At 43.1% G+C, this 21,745-nt stretch overlaps 1 protein-coding gene across 1 annotated transcript in view; it reads left to right on the top strand.

The window, feature by feature from the left end:
* PAPPA2 (pappalysin 2) overlaps positions 1 to 18,318 on the top strand; it is a 302,814-nt gene extending 284,496 nt beyond the window's left edge. Inside the window, exons 21-22 of the mRNA XM_047705709.1 lie at positions 12,480 to 12,578; positions 15,040 to 18,318. Of these exons, the coding sequence (XP_047561665.1) occupies positions 12,480 to 12,578; positions 15,040 to 15,114 (174 nt within the window). The 3' untranslated portion in view covers positions 15,115 to 18,318. The remainder of the gene's footprint in view (positions 1 to 12,479; positions 12,579 to 15,039) is intronic.
* Positions 18,319 to 21,745: the final 3,427 nt, after the last annotated feature.

Below are 21,745 nucleotides of genomic sequence, written 5' to 3'. Positions count from 1 at the left end.
GCCGCTATGTCTGTATCTCAGCTCTCTACAGTAGAACGTAAGAGAGAGGGTGAGTATCAGATATCTTGATTTAAGTATTTTCCTGCCTTCAGGCCATATTATATGTGGTCGTTCTATTCCCATAGTTGGAAAAGGTAAATATAAGATCTGGGACTACAGGCCATAGTTAAAAGAGAGGAAGAATGACCAGATTCTCTTTGGGAAGGCTACTGCCCACCTTCACAGACAGGAAACCATCAATTCCTGGAATATCCAGGCTCATTGCACACAGAAAACAAACAGACAAGAAATAGCTCCTGGTTGCATGGTATACTTATTAACATTAATGAGCGTTTATCGTACGCCAGGTGCATACCAAGGAATCATTACCCTTATTATCATTCCTGTTCAGTAAACAGGAAAGTGAGGGGCTGAGAACTCAGTTACCTTTCCAAAGCTCCAGAGGTAGTAAATGTGGGATAAGTACAGGAACCCAGGCAGTCTGATTCCAGAATCCCCATTCTTAACTGGTAGGAAGATTAAAAACAAATAAACAACACATAAACTGGGGACATAGGACTTACAGAATACCCAACTAAGAGATGAACCTGGGGTACTGGCCACCTGTTGGGACACTTTCCCTGGGTTTGCAAGCTTTAAGCTGGAGGAAGAGGTGGCGGGCATGTGCCACTGAACCCTGTTGAGCGAGGATCGGAGACCCAGGAAATGAGCATGGGGAACATGTGAAACAGCCGATCAGTGGGTGAGTGAGTAAGATACATGAGACTCTTGCACAGAGACTAGGTTCCATATGGGGGAAAGGGAGACTGGACTCATCTACCAATTAACGGAGAACAGAACAGCCAGATGGATGACCCGGAATGGCGTGACAGGGTGAGCTTGAGAACCACGATAATCAGCCACACGAATTGAGCTGGTCATAGACACAGGAACTAAACATTAGACCGGGGCTAAAAGAAAGAAGACTATTGGCAAGAAAATATTCTAGAATAAATATGACACCTCCCTCCTGCCATTCCTTAACTCAGCTGGACTTGAGTATTTTAAGGGGTGATAAAACAGTCATGTCTAAGTTGTGGAGAAAGCCTGAAAGGAATCAGGCGGGAGAGAAAATGGGCCGGACCCCCTCTAGGCGTGTGTTTATATGGAAAAAGAAAACAATTAGAGCCTCTCACTGTGAGCTGGGACAGGGTTTGCTGGCTGATCAGGCTCTATTTCTTAAGACTCGGGCCTTAGATTTTCTAAGGGTTCTTTCCAGCTATTTTTTCAATGGGCAAACTTTTTGAGAAAAGTTTAGCAAAATTTGAATAGTCAAAGGGTCATAGAAAAACCTTCATCTCCATTCGTCTTCTACCCAAATACAACCATTTTCCAAATCCTGGCAATTTTCCTTCTCAATACTCCTGTTTCCTTTTTTTTTTTTCCCCTGGTTCCATATTACAACCAGTCAGTTCTGTTCTTCTCAGTTCAGATCTGTTTGAGGTAAACTTCCACCTGCTCTGAACCCTTCCACTTCTGTCCTGAACATCTCCCACACGGTCCCCAGATCCAACCTCTGAAACACAACTTCCGTCGTGTTCTTCTTCTGCTCAGAACAACAACAACAAAAAAAAAAACCACAAAAAACCAACAAAGCAAATCTTCCAGTGCCTCCATATTGTCTTTAGAACAAGGACCAGCTAGATTCCTCCGAATGGAGATTTTGACCTAGTTCCAAATGTGGGCCATTAGTTCTTGAGGCAGAAAACCACAGATGCATCTTTAATTTTTTATTGCCCTCTTGCTAGGATTTTTCTCTGAACAAATCCCATCTGTGCTCAAAGATTAAATCTAATCCTATATATTTCATAAAGCCTTTCTGAAATGTCCCAGCCCCTTTCCCATTCTGAACCTATAGCTCTTATTGGTGCCATTAATTACTTTGGGAATCAATCCTCCACCGGCCTTGAATTCTTCTCTATTGTCTCAGATGCTGTTCAGATTCTGCCTTATTCAGTGCTGATGATACCAAAACTTCTCTAATGCAGACTTTGTCATCCATAGAACCTACTGTGGGGCCTTGTGCCTAGAAGACACACTAAGTATGTATTGATTCGATATCCCAGGATTTCAGCAGCTGACCTCATGCCTGGTTCATAGTATATGTTTTGAACATAATATCCCAGATTATACATTTTTCATGGATTTCTATAGCATTGACTTTTCCTCAGAGAGTGGCTTTGCATGCCCATAGTTGTGGCGACAGATTGGACTGAGATGTGGTGTGGTGTGTCATTACTATTTGATAACGATGCTGGAGGCAGCGTGAACGTGTCAGGATAATGACAGCATGAGCCTGGGCAGCAACAGTGGCTCTGTGTCTTTTCTTCAGACATGTTCTTCAGCGGCTCAAGTCCTTGGTGTTTTAACTGGTCATATGGGTATGATAATAATACCTCCCTCACTGAGCTGTTGTGAGGGTTCAGTAAGATCAGGCATACAATCCTTGTAGCACAGTGCCTTATGCACAGAAAATGCCATATATAAGATAAAAATAGTGTCTGGTTTCTCTATGACGGCTTGTAGTTTGTAAAAATATTTTCACCTTCAGGTTCACTCTTTATGCCAGGAGAAATTGTATATGTCTGTGTGTGTGTGTGTGCATGTGTATATAGAATAAAAACACATATTTTAATGTCATATCTATAAAATACATATTGTATGTTATTATGACACATCTATCTTACATATGAGTGCTGCGTATAGCAAATGTAAAATATTTATGTGTATGTGTTTATCTGTATGGAATATATGTGTATTTTATGTGTATATTACATGTATATGATCATGTGTATATACACATATATCAAAGAAAGAGAGAATGGAAGAGAAAACAAGTGCTGTTATATCCCAGGAACACTTGGAAACGCTCAGAATCATGTGATTTAGATTTGCCCCAAAGTGCACCCTCTTTGTGAGGAGCTGGGTGTGGTACTGGAATGGCAAAAGGTTTGGTCAATTGCTTTGATTTCTTTCAACAGCTCCTTCCACCCTAAGAGTGTCTGCTTTCTCCTTGAAATTTCTCCCAGTGTGCTCGATTGCTAAAGAGAGAGAAAGAGAGAGAGAGGGAAGAGATGTAGGAAGGGAGGGAGAAGAGAAGGAATGAGAGAATGGGGAAAGAAAAAAATAAAACGCTCAGCAAACAGCGGGAGGGCCAAGAAAAATATTTAATCCAAACAATGAATATTGTCGTTTCCTCCCACAGTCTGCATTCCCAGTCATCTTCCACAGGCAGGCGTGGGGAGCCAAGAAATGCCGAGCTGCCTGGCATGGGCGTGCGTGTGGCAGGGCGCCGGGGGGCGAGCACGCGTGGCGAGCTGTGGTAGGACATTCCCCTTGCCAGCCCAGGCCGGCCTCAACCTCCCATGAACTGCAGGCTGGCCAAGGAACCAGAAGACAGGGACAGAGGGAAGCAGAGGCTCAAAGTCAGGGAAGGGCCCCAGCCATCTTCCCTGGGCCTTCTTCCAGGTGCTTCTCTGGCCATTTGTCCCTGTTACAGGTTCTCCACTTCTGACTTCAGTCCGGTTCCTAAGCCTTTGTCCCCTTCGCCTTCCAGAGCTACTATGTCAGCTCTCGAATGGACTATGCACAGTGTAAGGTGCCCCTCCGGGGGGTGCAGACCTGGCACCACAGCTGGCAGAGGGCCAAGAGAGGGGGAGCTCTGTGAGTGACCGCCGACCGCGGTGACGGGAGCCAGCCGGGCCCCACATGCCCAGCAAGGTGGCTGCAGTGGCCTGAACTTTTGCTCCCAGTTTCATTCTTCTGAATCTTCAAGTCTGCTTCTCTAAGGGTCTGCTGTTACTGAGTCTGTACCTGGCAGGTCATGCCTAGCCATTTTCAGGGGATGTTGTAGACAGAGTAATTGATAGCGAGCACAGATTACCTGGGGAGGCGAGGGAACAGGACAGAGGAAAGGCACCTTATCTTGGAGGAAGGCAAGAGGAGTGCAAAGCAGAAAATATTCTTCATTTAGAAAGTCTCTTCTAGAGGAGAATCCATCAATCTCACTCACCAAACATTCATTGAGAACCGACTGTGCTGGGTGTTGGGCTTTGTGCTGCTGTGGGGTCCTGTGGCTCATGGAACGAAGCAGGAGTGGAAGAGGGAACATGTCCCGACATGTCCCTGCCCCGTGGTCCTTACAGAGTTCAAAACTCTTATGTTCGAGGTTTCTATCTCTAACCTTGAAACACAGTAGGCTGGCTCCAATTAGCAGGAGAGGAGGCAGGAAATTCCCCTGCACCAACTATTGCCCATCCAAGAAAGCCAAATGCAGGCCACCTCTGCCCCTACCATCTTCCCCCACCCCCATCAAAACAAGAAAAACAAAGTCACAAGAATCAGTGGGCCCACCAGGCTGGCCGTGGAGAGGCGAATGAAGTCCGATGGTGTTGCATTATTAGTTCTTGCTGGGAGCCCAAGCCCAGCTTTTGCTGCATCATAAATATCAGGATTCTGGGAACACCACATTTTAGAAGCGTTGTTGCGTGATTCAAGAAGGAAGGAAGGGCAATGGCACAGTAGTCATTGACAGAAGATCTGGACCAGCTGACTGCTTACATCAGTGGCTCCAAAAACAAGGGCAAGTGTGGAGGACAGGAGTCAGACCACTGGAGGAGGAGAAGAAAGGTTTGGGGTTTCTTTGTTTAGGACATGGAGACAAGCAATGGCCTACAGGGGCCTGGCAGTAACCTTGCGATTTTGGAGATGTGATGAAGGATTAAGGATGGTTGTTGGGAACAGAGTGCTGGGCACTGTCACGGTCATCTCATGCGGTTTGGCAGAAGGGAGCAGGAGATAAGGGCCAGAGGCACTAAGTGTCTTAACATGGGTAAGGAAGGCCTCCATGTTGAGTGAGGGCCAGGACCCACTCCCATTGGTAGCAGTGCCTCACTACTGGGGCATTTCCCAACAAATGCCACCAAATCAGGAGGGCCGCTTCATTTGTTTTTTGAACCTCTAAGATAGCATAACCTGTGGAGGGATATCCTCCTCTGTTTCTGTCCTTTGGGAAAAAGAGGTCTAATTTCAAGCCAACATTTTTCTGGCACAGATCAGTGCAGACTCTACCTGAATGCTCCCCTGCCTCATCTTCACCCGTCGGGGCTCTCGCCCTGCCCCCTTCCTTGGGGTGGGGTGTAGAAGCACCTGGCTGGGTCGGGCCCAGAGCGGGGGCTAGTGGGGGAGCAGGCCGGCGTCTGTTGGTCGGTGAGGTGGAAGAGTCTGTACCACTGGGTCTTTATTTGCAGCGAAATGAAAGGGGCTGCTGGGAGGTTGTTTTTGGCTAAAAAGTAAGTCAGAGAGTCTTCTCACTTTCCTGTTTTCCTGTGGTGCACGTCAGGGAAGAGGTGTCTGTGATGGTTTGGGGTTTTTCAGAGGCTAAGATACTCAAGTCACCGCTCTGGTTTTGAGGAGAGTCCTGGTTTCCAGAAGCCAGTCAGGCTTCTCCTACTCTGTTTTTATAATTTCCAGAGCCATTTCCCTCGTCACCTGACTCCTTTATGACTCAGATGGTACATTTGTGGTGGCAGTGAGTGGGGCAGGAGGCTCAGGGATGAGAGCAGCCATGGCTTTGACTCTAAAGTGTTGCTGGTAGACTCTTGAAGATTTTCTGACCAGAGTCTCTGTAAAGGGATCTCAGACAGCAACGCACAGCAGTAAAAGCAATGGGAGTGTTCCTGCTGCCTTCATAAAAGTAGGATTCCTTGAGTACTTACTGTGGACCAGGGACTGGGCTAGTTTTTCTCCTCCATTTGCTCATTTACCCCTCACAACAGTCTGTGAGGATGGTGTTATTCTCACTCACCAACAAGGATACTGCTACTTAAAGAAGCCCAGTAATCTGCTCCGATCTATGAGTTGGTAAGGATAGAGCCAGGGATCTGGGCACAGGTTTATCAAACACCGTATCCCATGCTCCTCATCACCGGACTGTACAGCCTTCATCATTTTCCAGAGCAGGAGGTCTTGAGCCCTTGTGTACCTGGAAGCTGATGAAAAGTGTACAGGAAAAAGAAGTCATCTGACCTTATTTTGTTTGCTTTTCTTTTTCCATCTCGATATATCCCAGCCATTTCTCTCAGAAGAACTGGTTTTTGCACTATTTGATCATTTCCATTCCAAGGCTGTGCTTTGGTTTTGGTGTCGGATGGAAATAAAGTGGCTATAATCGGGCTTTTGTTTTGGACCCCATAAAGTTGCACATTGGTTTTTCCTTTTTTGAGAGTCTGGTGGATTGCTCTGGCGGAGAGCTTTGAAGCCCTACGCCAAGGCTATATGACCTCATGTAGACCACAGGACTACACCCCAACTTTGGATCCCTCTCTCAGGGACACAAATGGGATGCTTCCCTCTGCCCATCCAACAGAATGTGTGTCTTCATGGCCTTTCTTTGAATTACATCTTACTTGTCTGTTGTTTGTAAAGCAGACCCTTGGCGTTCCAGGGTCTACTCTACATTTCAACTTCTATCTGGTAACCCAGCAAATCCTTAATATCTTAGTGATTAGTGGGTTTGCATCATCTTGTCTTCAGGGCTGGTAGGTAGGAACAAATCTCCCAGTTCTAACTGAGCCAGGTTACCTGTATGGCACTGCTGTGTGATTGTGTCATTCCCTATCAGTTCTCACAAACACAGCCTTCTTATTAAAATACTAATGGTGTCACTTACACATTCCCCACCTTACAGAGGCCCAAAACCTGGGCCTCTATTCCCAATCAGCTGTGAAAACCTAACAGCTGGGTTATAGATTATTTGCCAACATCCCAAAGACGGTCATGTTTTCCCCACCTTCTTCCTGCTCTGGTATTGAGTTTCTTTTTGCTTTGAGGCCATGGTAATTTTTCTTCTTTTCTTATTACCCCAGCTCTGGAGTTGAGAGGATATTGTTAAATTTTATCCAACATTTTTAGGTTGTTTATAGCAGGAGAACTTTCCGATGGTATATTCTGCTGTCTCTTCCCACTCTTAAATAAACGTATACCAATGCTCTGTACATAGTACGAGAGGAATAATGGAAAGGAGGGATCTGTTCACAAAATACGCTAAGGAAATGTTGTTAACCACCCTCATATTTGTTCATTTATTAAGAACCTCCTGTAGCATCAAGCATTGAACTAGAGGCTGGTTCTATAAAGATGGTTAGACCCTGAGCCCTTGGTAGTACAGGGTGTTACGTCCTACATAATGCCCATGTGGGTAAAATATACCATAGTAATGCACAGGCAGGAAGGACTCTCTGGGCCCAGGAAGCCAGACGAGATTTTCCAGAGGCGGTTGTATGTAAGAAACTCTTCCTGCAGAATCCATCTCAGGGTATCTATTTTAATTTTACATTTTCCAAGAAGATTGTTGCAAACCCACAAATGTGAGATCATTGGCACCCTCCCACCCCAAGGGGTGAACACTGGAGGAGGGGAACAGCTCCATTTCCTCTTTCCGTCAGATGACGGCAGAGAGCAGAGAAATAATCTGGCTTGAGCATTCTGGGACCCAGAAATAAATGTTTCTGGGTTGCAGGCATCTGCTGATGGGATGGGAGTATAGTGCTGCTTCCTCCTGGAGAAATCAGCCTCTAGGGAAATAGGAGCAGACCAAGCCCTGAGGCCAGAAGGAGTGATGGTGCCAGGCAGCTTATTCGGGATAAACTTTGTCCTACAACTGAAAAAAGCAGAAGTGAAGTTGTTGGGGCTCCGGGGCATTGACATACGTACAGCCCTTTTTGCTTTTGTGTTGGATCGTTGGGCTCACTTTTTTGTCAATTCTCCTGTAACTGAACCTGTTTTATAGAGGTGCCAAAGGAATTTAAATTACTCTGCATTCCCAATAAATTAAAAGATGAATGAAATCATCAGATAATGGCAGCACGCTATAGTAGAAAGAACATCAGATCAAGAATTCAGAGACTCCGCCTTATTCCCAGGATGGCCACCAACTTGCCTTACAAATAAGACATTTCTCTTTTTTTAAGGCTCCATTTCATCATTTGTACAATAGGGGTTTGGTACTAAATAGTCTTCAAGACTCCACCCAATTCTTAAACAAGGTGGTCTTTAGCTTCCAGGTGTTTGAGTTCCTTCTGAACTTTTCCTTGTGATTGAGCTCCAGTTTCAAAGCATTGTGATCTGAGAATATGCATCCAACCTTAGAATGTCATGTATCTATGATCCTTAAAACAAACAAACAAACAAAAAAAAAAACAAAAAGCAAGTCGTATTCTGGTCATTACTCAAAGACCTTGTAAGTTTTTTGCCTGTGAGATTCTAAGAGCAGCCTTGCAGTGAAACCCAGCCAGTATGGACGTGGTACATAGAGCTTTGGGCTCAGCGGAGGAGAATCAGCCTGGAGAATCAAGTGAAGCATTCATTGGAAAGCCAGAGAAAAAGAGAAAACGAGCACCCCTTCTTGTATATATTTATAAGAGTTTCCATTTACTGCAAGGACTCCACTGGCCTGGCACCACAGCTTCGCTGGGAAAGGGCATCTTTGGGGCCTGGTGCAGCCCTACCAATAAGAAGATACAGATGTGGGTCCAATTTGTCATTCACATGACTAGAGGGTTCTGATGGAAAAGGATGTGGGGGAAAGAAACTAGTGTTAAGCTTTAGACACAAATGTGATTAGCATCTTCTGGTCTGAAACACTCCTCAAGATGAAAAATCAGGATTCTGCCCTGTGCCTCACCTATAGGGAGATAGTCACTTTTGGCTGAGATCCCAACCTATAGGGCATCAGAGCAGACCACCTAAAGTACAAAACTAACCTTTCTAAAACATCAGCGTGGTCATGAGTTCTGTTGCAAGCTATAGCAGAAAAATGTTCCTAATGTAGTTGAAATAAGAGAAGTGTTATCAGCCAATCAGGCAATGTTTATGGAGCTCTTCCTGGGGTTGGGCCCTGTGACAGGCAGTCTAGGACCACCCGGATGTCTATTTTCATTTTCTCAGGCTTCCCCTCTGAATCATCCAGCCCTAATCTCTCCTCCTAGAGGCTAGATGTAGCAAGCCAGCCCATGAAAGCTCTTAAAAATCTCCCCAGCGAAAATCTGACTTAGGGACTTCTCTTCTGTCTGCTTCCCTATGCTAGCACTTATTGTCATAAGCTATACTTGTTTACAGTGGATTCTCTCAGGGGCTGAAACTGTGTTTTAGTTATCTTTGCATCCCCATAACAATGCCTGGCACATAGAGGTTTGGAATCAAGGATGTTGAATGACTGAATGAATGACTATATCCATAGAAAACAGACAGGGCCCACCATCCCCATGCCTAGCTTTGCAGAACAACCTTAAACGGAAAATAACACAAAGAGTATAGATAACATAAAGAAGGAATTATTTTTACTTTGAGAAGTTTCCAAAGTTGTCCAGTTTCCATAGTCATATAGGCGTATAGGCTGACAGCCCTTCTGATTTCATCACTGACCCACAACCATTTCTACAGCTAACTCATCTGCCTGCAACACAGCTAGCCAGCCATAGATATCCTCAAGTTCATGCATCATGAGAAGAGAAAACTAGCCTCTCTCTCAGATCTAGGTATTTACTTCAGGTATAATTTAAGAAGCTTGATTCATGAAGTTATGGGGTGTGTGTGCATGTGTGTGCATGTGTGTGTGTGTGTGTGTATGTGTGTTTTAGAGGAGACTCACTTAATGCAAAGGTAAGCAGCCCACTACAGAGTCTTCCTATACAAAAAAAATGAAAATGAAAAATGTTCATGTTGATGACTTCTTATTCTATTAGTTATTAAAAGGCAGAGTGAGAGGAATTTTGTAGGTTTTTTTTTTTTCTTTCATCAAAATGGTTAAGATGGAAAATGAAAACATGTCTCCTAAAGAAATAGGCTATAGGTATTTGAAAAATTCACTTACGTGAAGCACTTTGTTTGCTGATGTTACAGGGTAAGTGAGGTCTATGTATGGTTAGTAAAAATTCACCTGTGGACACATTGTGCAGAGAAACCCAACACTTGCACCCTCTGTTAGGGGACGTTTCCTGGAGCAGAAGTGATGTACTCAGTCTGACACCTCTCCGTTATTGAGATTTTGATCTAATCTACATTCAGTCTTCAGATGCTTTAAAAACTTTGGATCAATTAGTCATTTTTCCCTTTCTATTTTTTCCATTGTAACTTTGGACTCAAGCTGTCAGGCTTCCCAGGCACATGTTGCCATAGGAGACTCTGTTTGTTTAGGGTGGAGTAGTTGTTTTTGGCAGGTTAGGGGAGGAACAATTAATTCTAATAGGTATATAGTAAATTAAATATTTGGGTCTTTCCAACCTTTTCTCTGATTTTCTGCCCCTTTTTATAAATTTCCTTTTCTTCCCAGATGACCCTTTAAGAGCAGAAAAGAAGCTTCTAGAAAGAAGTTTCTAGAAATCATGTTCAGGCTCTAGCAGTTGACACCCACTGGGAGCTAGAGATGGTCACCTAGACCATTTCTGCTCTTTTCAACCTATCTTCCCTAGTGATCCTGAGAAGCCATCCTTGGGGAAGACTTTGGAAAGACTGATTCTCTTGGATCCTTGAATAATCCATTCAAAAGTTTAAGCTATTCTTATGAAAAGGAAGCTCTCCCTTTAATCCTCCATACTGAAGACCACACTTTTACATGTAAGAGAAGTATTTTGGGTGCTCTTTGGATTTTTATAGACAATACCATGAAAAATAAAGAAGGAACAGATTAAGTTTTGCCAATGAGTCAGTCAGGGTTGGAGACAAAGTAACAGATGCAGTGTTAGAGGAGGAAAATATACTCCACCAAACACTTGAAAAAGAAAACTCTGGCAGAGGTGGTAGATCTCAGGAGACGTATCTGGTCCTCCTGGGAGGACCCGAGAGCATTTATGGGTGTTAAGGATATCGCCAGCCGTATTTTGACTCCGATTATCTGGCTGCAATTGTAGCCCCAAGTCCTGATTATATAGTCATCCCAGGAGCTACAGAGCCAGTGTCACTTGCTCTGGTGTTAGAGACACATGCACATCTCACAGTCTTTTGTCTCTTATCCCAGTGAGGCCCGTGTTGAAAACAGAATTCATTTTTACTTCCTGCTCTCAACTGCCTTTGCCATGCAGCTGTGGAACAGCTGTTGAGTTCCACCCCACAAGTAGCAACTTTTCAGTGATCGGAATGCTGGTATACATCTGGAATGATGTTCAAATGACCTCAGGACCCCATAGAATAAATCAAAACATTGAAGTAATAATTTGGATGAGCTCGTTCTGATGTAATTCAATTGCCGAAAATTATTTAACGCCCCCCCTTTTTTTAGTTTAGTTATCTATCTATCTCATCAAAGCACAGTGAAATAGGGAACAGTCCCATTATTTGACATTTAAGGAGGGTGGGGGGAGAGAAAGTGATTTAAACATGCAAACTGGAAGGTGACCTCAGAACTCAGAAGTCTACTGACTGTCTTGTGGTCCAAAGAGTTTGGCCACAAGATGTTTCCTGAGGCTTCTCAATTAGGCATCCACTCAGGAGGGGAAGCAGCCAATGTGATTGAGTAGGTGGGCTGGCTGGCATGCCCTCCAGAACACTGTGGGACACTGTTTTTCTCCAGGAGTGGTTCTAGGGAAACAGCGCATTGGGCTTCTGAGCTATTTTTTAACCGCTTGTTGCTGTTCTTATCATACATTCCCTTTTGGGGAGAAACACTCCATTAACTCTGGTTTGGCCTGGGCTCCTTTCCCATTTTGGTTTCTGTTAACTTGTAGCTATAACAGGACTGAAGGGAAACAGCTTCATTTGCTCTGCTCTCACCCTGCATCTAGCTGCTGTGTATTAGGTAGCTGTATGTCTGAGAGTATTTCTGTTCCAGAAATCCAAACCCTAGGACCCCTGCATTCTGGACAAACATCATTTGAAACTTCATAGCATGCCAGGACTACCAGGGTCTCTGAATACAAGTACCAGGAGAAAGGGTGGAAATTATAGTTCTTAATCCAGGAGAAGAAGCAGAAAGTCAAGATCTAGGACTTCTAATTCCAAAGTCGGCTTGACCCTAGCTATGCGACCCAGGGCAGTTTTTGTTATTTATATGCATCTCCATTAAAGCCAACCTTGCCTGCACCATAGGCCTTTCCTGATGATCAACAGAGTTAAAATGTGTGAAAATATTTGGTAACCTACTTTATATAAAGACGTGTTATTTAACAAGAAGGTAAAAAATTTGACCAAGGAATTTAAATGAACCATTCTGGACCCTAGAGTTGGTCAGAAGCAGGTATTGCCGGTGAACTTTGACAGATCTTTGGGTCCAGTGGTCTTGAGACTTTTCAACTTCTTAAGGATGTTAGGTCAGTTGGTATCCTGCCTCTCGGGACCTCTCCCCTAATATCTCTTGAGTTCCATGTGTTATGATGGAGATGGGTGGGAGAGTAGTGCAAAGCCCAGTGAAGCTGTTCATAGACACTGACCTCTCATGTCCTCACCAGCCTTTCCAAGCAGATGGATGGTGTGATACCATCAACAACCGGGCCTACTGCCACTATGATGGGGGAGACTGCTGCTCTTCCACGCTCTCCTCCAAGAAGGTAAGTGAGCACACCTGTAGGTAACAGGCAGGGCAGGGACTCCAGAAATAAGTTTGGCTGGTTCTCCTTCATTCTGTATCATTTTTATTCCGTAGTCAAGAGGGAGTTATAGTGAATAAACATTTAAGCTTCTATGGTGACAGGATTAAAGGCAGTGATTTTAGGTGAGGTTGTTAGAAAACACTAGTTTTCCAGTGGTTGGTTTTGGAACTCCTTCGGAAAAGCCATGGCTTTGGCTACTCAGTGACTCACATCTGCTTATCGTTGTCCAGGATACACCTCTGTTGGCAGGGAATTATGGCCTCTACCTCCTGGGGAGGCATGATTACCAATGAAGTGACGTTTGGTTATTGTTAATCCTCATTATTAAATTAATAATCCTATATAGTGTATTATAAGCATATTTTAAGTTTATGTTGACTGGCCACCACAAGCTACTTAGACCATACCCTGAGTAGTAATTTTTTCTCGATTCCTTTTATCTCTATTTCTCTGGGCTCTATTAAATTGACAGATATGCTCAAGCTAAACCCGTGAAATCGAATAGGCTGAAATTTTATGATAATTTGGATAAAAAGCCAAGTGCTCCAAAGATATTTGATGCTACCTGTCCAATCTGATGAATCAGAAATATGCAAGAGACAGTATTTCTTTCCTTGTACCTGTCTTCACAATAAGTCGCACCTACATGATCACCTCTACAGAGCTGAAACTCTGGCACCTAATGGCTGATATGACTGACTGTTCGCTCTGCGCCAGAAACTGTTGTCACCAGTTATGTGAATTAACTTATTTATTGCAGAATGCTCAGGGGCTCATCGGATCACTGTTCAATTTGTCTCTCTTTTGCTCTAAAAAGATAATAAATCCCAAACCAAGAGAAACAGATCAACAGCTTGGAAAACAGGTCAGAAATCGTATCAACTAGTTATTGTTCTCACTTACAGACCATAACTGGTCACGGATCCCATCTCTACCCAGGAAGGTATGACCACTTCAGAAGAAGACAAGCATTTCTCGCCTCATCTCCATCTCATACTCAGTAAATCTAGGGTTTGTCTTCAATGGATTTCAGTGCCTGTAGCCAGCATATACTAGAATCAGAATTGAAAAGGCACTTCATTTTGGAACACTGAAAAAAATAAATTAAATTAAATTTTTAAAAAAGAAAAAAGAAAAAAAAATAAAAGGCACATCATGGAGCACTTGTGTGTCTCAGTCCGTTGACTATCCAACTCGTGATTTCAGCTCAGATCATGATCTCAGATTCAAACTCTACAGTTCAAAACTCTATATAGAGTTCAAACTCTACATTGGCTCCACGCTCAGCATGGAGTCCACTTAACATTCTCTCTCTCCCTCTCCCTTTGCCCCTTCCCCTTGCTTTCTCTCCTTCAAATAAATAAAATCTTTAAAAAAAAAGAAAGAAAGAAAGAAAGAAAGAAAAGGCACTTTAATCCCCCTAAATCACATTTTACCTCCTTTGTGAAAATATGCTGGAAAATTTCCCCAAATAATACCACCCATTTTCCAACTCCCTTGCCCAATCACTAAGCCCATCTTTTCAGTGTGCTGTGAACTATTACATGCTATGCCTATTTTTACCTCACTTGATTGTCTATGGTCAAAGGGTAGAATCCTTTCTAATTTTTACATCATGTCTCCCAACATGCCCAATTCTCTCTGACACTGGTTATGGACACTTAAAAAGTGTCTTTGTCTGCTGATGCTGTAGTGAGAACAGGTAGAGAGCAACTTTTGCAGGATCGTTTTCGGCGCAGAGTAGGGGTAATTATATAGCAGGAAGGCAATCCAGCCACAAACAGTGGGTGCAGAGATGCATTGTTTCACCAAGTCCAAGTGCATCCTGGGTTCAAGGTGGGCAAAACCTCATGCTTACAAGATGCCAAAGATGATTGTATGGCTCTAAGAGCACCAAGAAGTAGGAGCCATAGAGTTAGGCTGTAGAGCCTTGGTTTTCCAGATAGTAGTGCCATGACCTTAAGTTAAGTCATCCAATCTCTTGTGGCCTTCCCGATAAAAAGAAAATGCTAACATCCATCTTACCTACTTTACAGGGATTTTGTGAAGAGGATAATGGTGACGAAAACATTAGCAGTGGTCCTTGACATTAATGATTATATTAGAAGTGGTAGTAACAGGCATTACAGATGCCTGGAAATGTGTGTTTTATATCCATCATTTTATTTAAATCACATTACCACCGCCTAGGGGAATTACTATTGTCTTTCCACTGTGTACACACACACACACACACACACACGTAAGTGAAGCAAGGAAGATTTACCATGATGTGTAAGTGCAAGAACTAGTGTTAGTTTCGGCTCCGTGATATCAACACACTTCCTCTGGGACCAAGTGAGAAAAGCAGAAGCTGGTTGAGAAGTATGAAGCTTGGCAAGCAAATGGGTTATTTCAACTTCTCATTGATTTCCCCTAGGTCATTCCATTTGCTGCTGACTGTGACCTGGATGAATGCACCTGCCGAGACCCCAAGGCTGAAGAAAATCAGTAACTGTGGGATCGAGCCCCTCCTTCCACTGCCCTGGAGGCAGAAAGAAAGAGAGGCCTCTGTAAGAGAAAACAAAAGGTGAACAAAGAAGAAAGGTTGTGAACTGAAGGATGGAGGAAGAGTTGAGGTTCTTATAGACATGCAAGGGAACGTTTATAGGTGCCAACTGTTCCACCAAGTACCCCAAGTAGGGAAGAGTCACAGGCAAAAAGTTTCTTCAAAGAGGCAGTTGATTAAAAGTGGAAGGAGAGATATGATAGCTATACAAGGACCCTCCTCCCCCATTTATATTCTATTCACCCCCATCCTCAACTCTTGTCCTATTCCCCACTCTGCACCCGGCCAACTATTCAGCCCCACCCAACTTGTAAACCAATACCAAAATACTAGAAGAGAAGTCGCCAGGGACGCTCTGTTAACACCCGTTTTGAATGGATTGCCATCTTTCGGGGCTCATCTACTCTAAACTGGCTCCCTTTCTTTTGTGTAGTCTCCTTTAGTCATAATGAGGTTAGTTATTAATTCCTTATAAGTATTTAAACATAATTATATAAATATATTATATATATTATATTTTTTGCTGTCTACTAAGCTAAAAATTATACATTGTTCCACACATGCTGCTGTGAAGTTCACATCCCAAATGAATCCTGAGGGTTTGAGTACAGCAAGACAAGTCATTCTGCCATTTTTCTATTGATGGGGGTTGGCAGGTGGAAAAGGAAGTGGCGATGGAGAAAGAGAGAAATTAGATGAAGTTTTTGAAACTAACATGTCAGCTAATCATCTTTTCATGAGCAGGAAGCTGGGCCCAGTTTAAGGCGATGAAGGGTTGGGATGATAACATTAAGAGGCGTGGCAAGTTGGGTGGGAGTACCCATTGGTGCTGGGGCCAGAAGAACCAGACCGTGGTTCTTGTGTATCTATCCAGAAGGAACGTATTCACTACTTTTCACTTCTCAGAACTCTTAGTTGGAGTTATTGAGCCCCAGGATCCTCTACACTCCCACACGTGCCTATCTCAAGGGTGGCTCTCGCCTGCCAGTCAGTGAGCAAGTTAGTACTGGGGCTTGTTCTCTGAATGACAGGATTACAGGAACTCACACATTCCTCATGGCTGGCTGGCCTGTGCCCTCTCTCCTTCTAAGTCCCCAGACCTAGCTGTCACTCACAGACACAGGACCAATTGCTGATTTTCTGGGGGGAAAAATGTTATGGACATGACATAGGGAGAGAATGGGAGGAGGTGGAAGAACAGTCAGAGATGGAGAAGCCAAGCAAAGCCATGGAGATGGGAGAGGCCAGTAGTAAATCAGAGCCCCAGGCAGGAGAATGACATGAGGCAAAGATACTTGGCCTTGTTCCAAATCTCCAGAACAGAGAGGAGGGGAATCCTTGAAGCAACGCGGGATCTGAGGTAAATTCTATTCGAGTACAAGATAGCATATCCCTGACCTAGAGTTTTTGATTTGAGAAAGCTATGGAAACACGTGGAGCAAGGGTGACACTCTGTGGGAAGAGAGAAGAATTTCAACTATTTAGGGTCCGTTATGTTGTCATTATCCTTTCTTGTTCAATAGATGGACTGTGGGTAAAATGACCACTTTAACTGGCCTCTGTTTACCACCCAGGCTTCCTCTTTTTGCGCACGGTCTGTTGCAGTTGTTTTTTGGTAACAACTTCTGGGGAAAGCCTTGGGGAAAGAGAGTCAACTTCTTGCTCAACACTTCAGTTTGTTATCTCAAGAAGGGCTGGGAGGCTTGCTTCTCCCTCAGAGCCTCCTCTCCAATGGAAGCGAAGAACGGGCCAAAATGAGAGTGCAACCTTGGTCTCTCTGAATCATCTGCTCTTTGGCTCTGACCACAAGTTTTCTACTCTTCCCACCAACACTGAGGCAATGGCTTTGCAAACTGGAAGAGGAAATATTCCCCACCGCTATCTTGAGGAAAGAAAAATATCCTGGAATGGGGAAAAAAAGAAGGGGGTATACATATATTTATCTCTAGGGATATAAAATGGGGGTGACACCATCACTGAGGAAAGAAAGGAGCAGAGGTTGCCATCCAAAAAGCCCTTGTTCTCTTATGTTTCTAGCCATAAGGGAAATCTGGATACCTACTGTTCGTTGTCTGGGTTCACATTTAGTACCCCAAAAAGAGAATAAATCTTCCTAGGATTGTAGTAGGCTTCAATATGGAAAGTACAGTGGAAAAAGTTTATTTTAGATTGCCGATTTTTTTTTTTAATGGAGTTGTAAAATTGTTTTCTTAGGGAGAGTATCCAGATTCTTGGAAGTGCATCAAGCTCTGCATCAGGGAATCCTGCCTTGTCTGAGACTGAGGCCGCAGAATAGGTATCTTGGGCCTTGCCCAGCTCAGGAAGGCTTCAGCTCCCCCACAAGGTTTCAAGCTTGTGGTTCACAGCAGTGTGGGTCTGTGCTCAGTCTCTTCACAGAAGGAACAGTGAGAACATTTCTCTGTCATACTTCATTTACAAATATTTTATTCTCCATTGGCAACATCTACAATCCACGACTGCCCTGAGAAGGCAAGAGGGCAGTTTCTGTAGTGTGTGGAAAGCACTTCTGGCTGAAGATTGCCCAGCCCATGTCAGCTCAGGCCATTCATAGGTGGCAGGCTCTTCAGGCCATTTTCTTTGGGGCCTGGTGTGTTTTAACTCTCATGTCCTTAATAAAGTGGAAGGACTTTATTCCCAGGTGATATCAACTCCCACTCACTCCATGTGATGGTCTGCATTTGGCTGCTCTTACCCATCCATGGGGTCATGGAGGACCTCTCCCACAGGTCCTTCTTTGTCCTGAAAGTCACTTCTCTGCTTTTTTTTTTTTCCTACTAACTAGGGGCTCTGGTTGTCTAGGTGACCCAGGACTAGCTGACTCTAATGGTTAGTGTGACAGTCTGCAACCAGAGAGATGAGAGGACAGAGTAAGGAGAATGGGCAGCGGGCAAACCTGTACATGAAAGTGAAGAGTTATTCTTGATTCTCTCCTTTCCTTCCCTCCATTACAAGGCATTGGACTTGTCACTTCCTCTCCTCTGTGAGATAGCTATTCAGTGCATCAGTTAGCACCCCAAGAGGATGGCTGGATTGGGAACACAGTGAAAGGAGCTGATCTACTGTATTGTAATGTAAAACAGCTATAGCCAGTTATTTTGTAAGATTATAAGATGTTCATTAAAAAATCAGCACAGAAAATGTGAAGTGTCTTTGGTGTCTTATTTTTTGCTTAAATCAACCATCACTTCCAAATGGCTTTCAATTTGCTCATGCCAGATGCAAACATCATCATCAATTAATTGATTGATCCTTCCTTTCAGTGACTTAGAAGTGATTTTGTTAAGTAAATGGCATGTGCAGAGAAAATACACATGAACCCTTATGAGAAGAGATGACATGTGCCAAAGTACAGCACACAATCGTGGTGTCAAGTGTCTCATGAGTTGTAGAAATAAAGCCCAAGAATCATTTATGGTTCAGAGGGAGTAGGTGTCACACCTGGATGTCAAAGGTACAAAGATGGTCTGATAAGGAAGCATATAAGTATGGTGGACAGAAATGGGAAGGTGGGAGAGGTTAGTCCAGGCTGAAGATGTGGAGGTAGGTTTGGGGAGAGGCTGGGTGATATTGGACATCACTGGGGCATCTAGTTCAGCTAGAAAGTAAAATTTAGCTAGCATGTGCTATGCATTCGGCAAACACCACCTTTTTAATTTTATGTTCAGTTAGCCAACATACAACATAATTAGTGTTTTTTTGTTAACATATAGCATATTATTTGCTTCAGGGGTACAGGTCTGTGAATCATCAGTCTTACACTCACCATAATATATTCCCTCCCCAATGTCCATAAACCATCCACCCTATCCCTCCCCTGCCCCACACCAACCCTCAGTTTGCTTCTTGAGATTAAGAGTCTCCTACGGCTTGTCTCCCTCCCCAGTACCATCTTGTTTCATTTTTTCCCCTCCCTTTCTCCAACGACCTCCTGCCTTGCCTCTCAAACTCCGCATATAAGAGAGATCATATGATAATTGTCTTTCTCTGATTGAGTTATATCGCTTAGTATAATACCCTCTAGTTCTATCCATGTCCTTGCAAATGACAAGATTTCAGGTTTTCTGATGGCTGCATAGTATTCCACTATATCTATCTATCTATCTATCTATCTATCCATCTATCATCTATCTATCTATCTATATCTCACTTTATCCATTCGTCTGTTCATGGACATTTAGGTGATTCCCATAGTTTGGCTATTCTGCACATTGCTGCTATAAACATTTGGGAGCACGTGCCCCTTCAGATCCCTACATTTATATCGTTAGGGTAAATACCCAGTAGTGCAATTGTTGGGTCGTAGAGTAGCTCTACTTTCAACTTTTTGAGGAACTTCTATACTGTCGTCCAGAGTGGCTTCACCACCTTGCATACACATCTGTCGTTTCCTGACTTGTTGATTTTAGCCATTCTGGCTGGTATGAGGTGGTATCTAACTGTGGTTTTGATTTGTAATTCCCTGATCCCATGTGATGTTTAGTACTTTTTCATGTGTCTGCTGGCCATTTGGATGTCTTCTTTACAGAACTGTTCATGTCTTCTGCCCATTTTTGAATTGGATTATTTGTTCTTTGGGGGTTGAGTTTGATAAGTTCTCTATAGATTTTGGATACTAGACTTTTATCTGATATGTCATTTGAAAATATCTTCTCCCATTCTGTCAGTTGTCTTTTGGTTTTGCTGCATGTTTCCTTTGCTGTGCAAAAGCTTTTGATCTTGATGAAGTCACAGTAGTTCATTTTTGCCCTTGCTTCCCTTGCCTTTGGTGATGTTCCTAGGAAGAAGTTGCTGTGGCTGAGGTTGAAGAGGTTGCTTCCTGTGTTGTCCTCAAGGATTTGGATGGATTCCTGTCTCACCTTGATGTCTTTCATCCATTTTGAGTGTATTTTTGTGTGTGGTGTAAGGAAATGGTCCAGTTTCATTCTTCTGCATGTGGCTGTCCAATTTTGCCAACACCATTTGTTGAAGAGACTGTCTTTTTTCCATTGGGCATTCTTTCCTGCTTTGCTGAACGTTAGTTGACCATAGAGTTTCTGGGTTCTCTGTTTTGTTCCATTAATCTATATGTCTGTTTTTGTGCCAGTACAATACTGTCTTCACAATTACAGCTTTGGAATAGAGCTTGAAGTCTGGAATTGTGAGGCCCCTGACTTTGGTTTTCTTTTTGGAGATTCCTCTGGCTATTGGGGGTCTTTTCTGGTTCCATATAAATTTTAGGATTATTTGTTCCATTTCCTTGAAAAAAATTGATGGGATTTTGATAGGGATTGCATTAAATGTGTAGATTGCTTTAGGTAGCATAGACATTTTCACATTATTTTTTCTTCCAATCCATAAGCATGGAATGTTTTTCCATTTCTTTGTGTCTTTCTCAATTTCTTTCATGAGTACTTTATAGTTTCCTGAGTACAGATTCTTTGCCTCTTTGGTTAGGTTTATTCCTAGGTATCTTATGGTTTTGGGTGCAATTGTAAATGGATCGACTCCTTAATTTCTCTTTCTTCTTTATCTTGCAGTTGGTGTATGGAAATGCAACTGATTTCTGTGCATTGGTTTTATATTCCAACAGTTTACTGAATTCTTGTGTGAGTTCTAGCAGTTTTGGAGTGGAGTCTTTTGGGTTTTCCACATAAAGTATCATATCATCTGCAAAGAGTGAGAGTTTGACTTCTTCTTTGCTGATTCGGATGCCTCTTATTTCTTTTTGTTGTCTGATTGCTGAGGCTAGGACTTTTAGTACTATGTTGAAGAGCAGTGGTGTTCAACAGGCTAGTTAACTATCAACTATTCAATAGGCTAGTCAACAGATAGTGGACAGCCTTGCCCTGTTCCTGACCGTAGGGGGAAAGCTCTCAGTTTTTCCCAATTGAGAACGGTATTTGCTGTGGGTTTTTCATAGATGACTTTGATGATATTGAAGTATGTACCCTCTGCCCCTACAACGTGAAGAGTTTTGATGAAGAAAGGATGCTGTACTTTGTCAAATGCTTTTTCAGCATCTATTGAGAAGATCATATGGTTCTTGTTCTTTCTTTCATTAATGTATTCTATCACATTGATTGATTTGCAGATACTGAATCAACCTTGTAACCCAGGAATAAATCCCACTTGGTCATAGTGAATAATCCTTTTAATGTACTGTTGGATCCTATTGGCTAGTTTCTTGGTGAGAATTTTTGCAGCTGTGTTCATCAAGGATATTGGTCTGTAATTCTCCTTTTGATGAGGTCTTTGTCTGGTTTTGGGATCAAGGTCATGCTGGCCTCATAAAAGGAGTTTGGAAGTTTCCTTCCATTTCTATTTTTTGGGCCGGTTTTAGGAGAATAGGTATGAACTCTTTTTCAAATGTTTAGTAGAATTTCCCTGGGAAGCCGTCTGGCCCTGGGCCCCCAACAAGAGCTTGTTGGGAGATTTTTGATGACTGCTTCAATCTCCTTACTGGTTATGGGTCTGTTCAGGTTTTCTATTTCTTCCTGGTTCAGTTTTGGTAGTTTTTATGTCTCTAGGAATGCATCCATTTCTCCCAGATTGTCAACTTTGCTGGTGGATAGTTGCT

Source organism: Lutra lutra, chromosome 15 (assembly GCF_902655055.1).
Source record: "Lutra lutra chromosome 15, mLutLut1.2, whole genome shotgun sequence".
Classification (NCBI taxonomy): domain Eukaryota; kingdom Metazoa; phylum Chordata; class Mammalia; order Carnivora; family Mustelidae; genus Lutra; species Lutra lutra.
The sequence above is the reverse complement of the archived record's forward strand: the minus strand, read 5'-3'. Positions and strand labels throughout refer to the sequence as shown.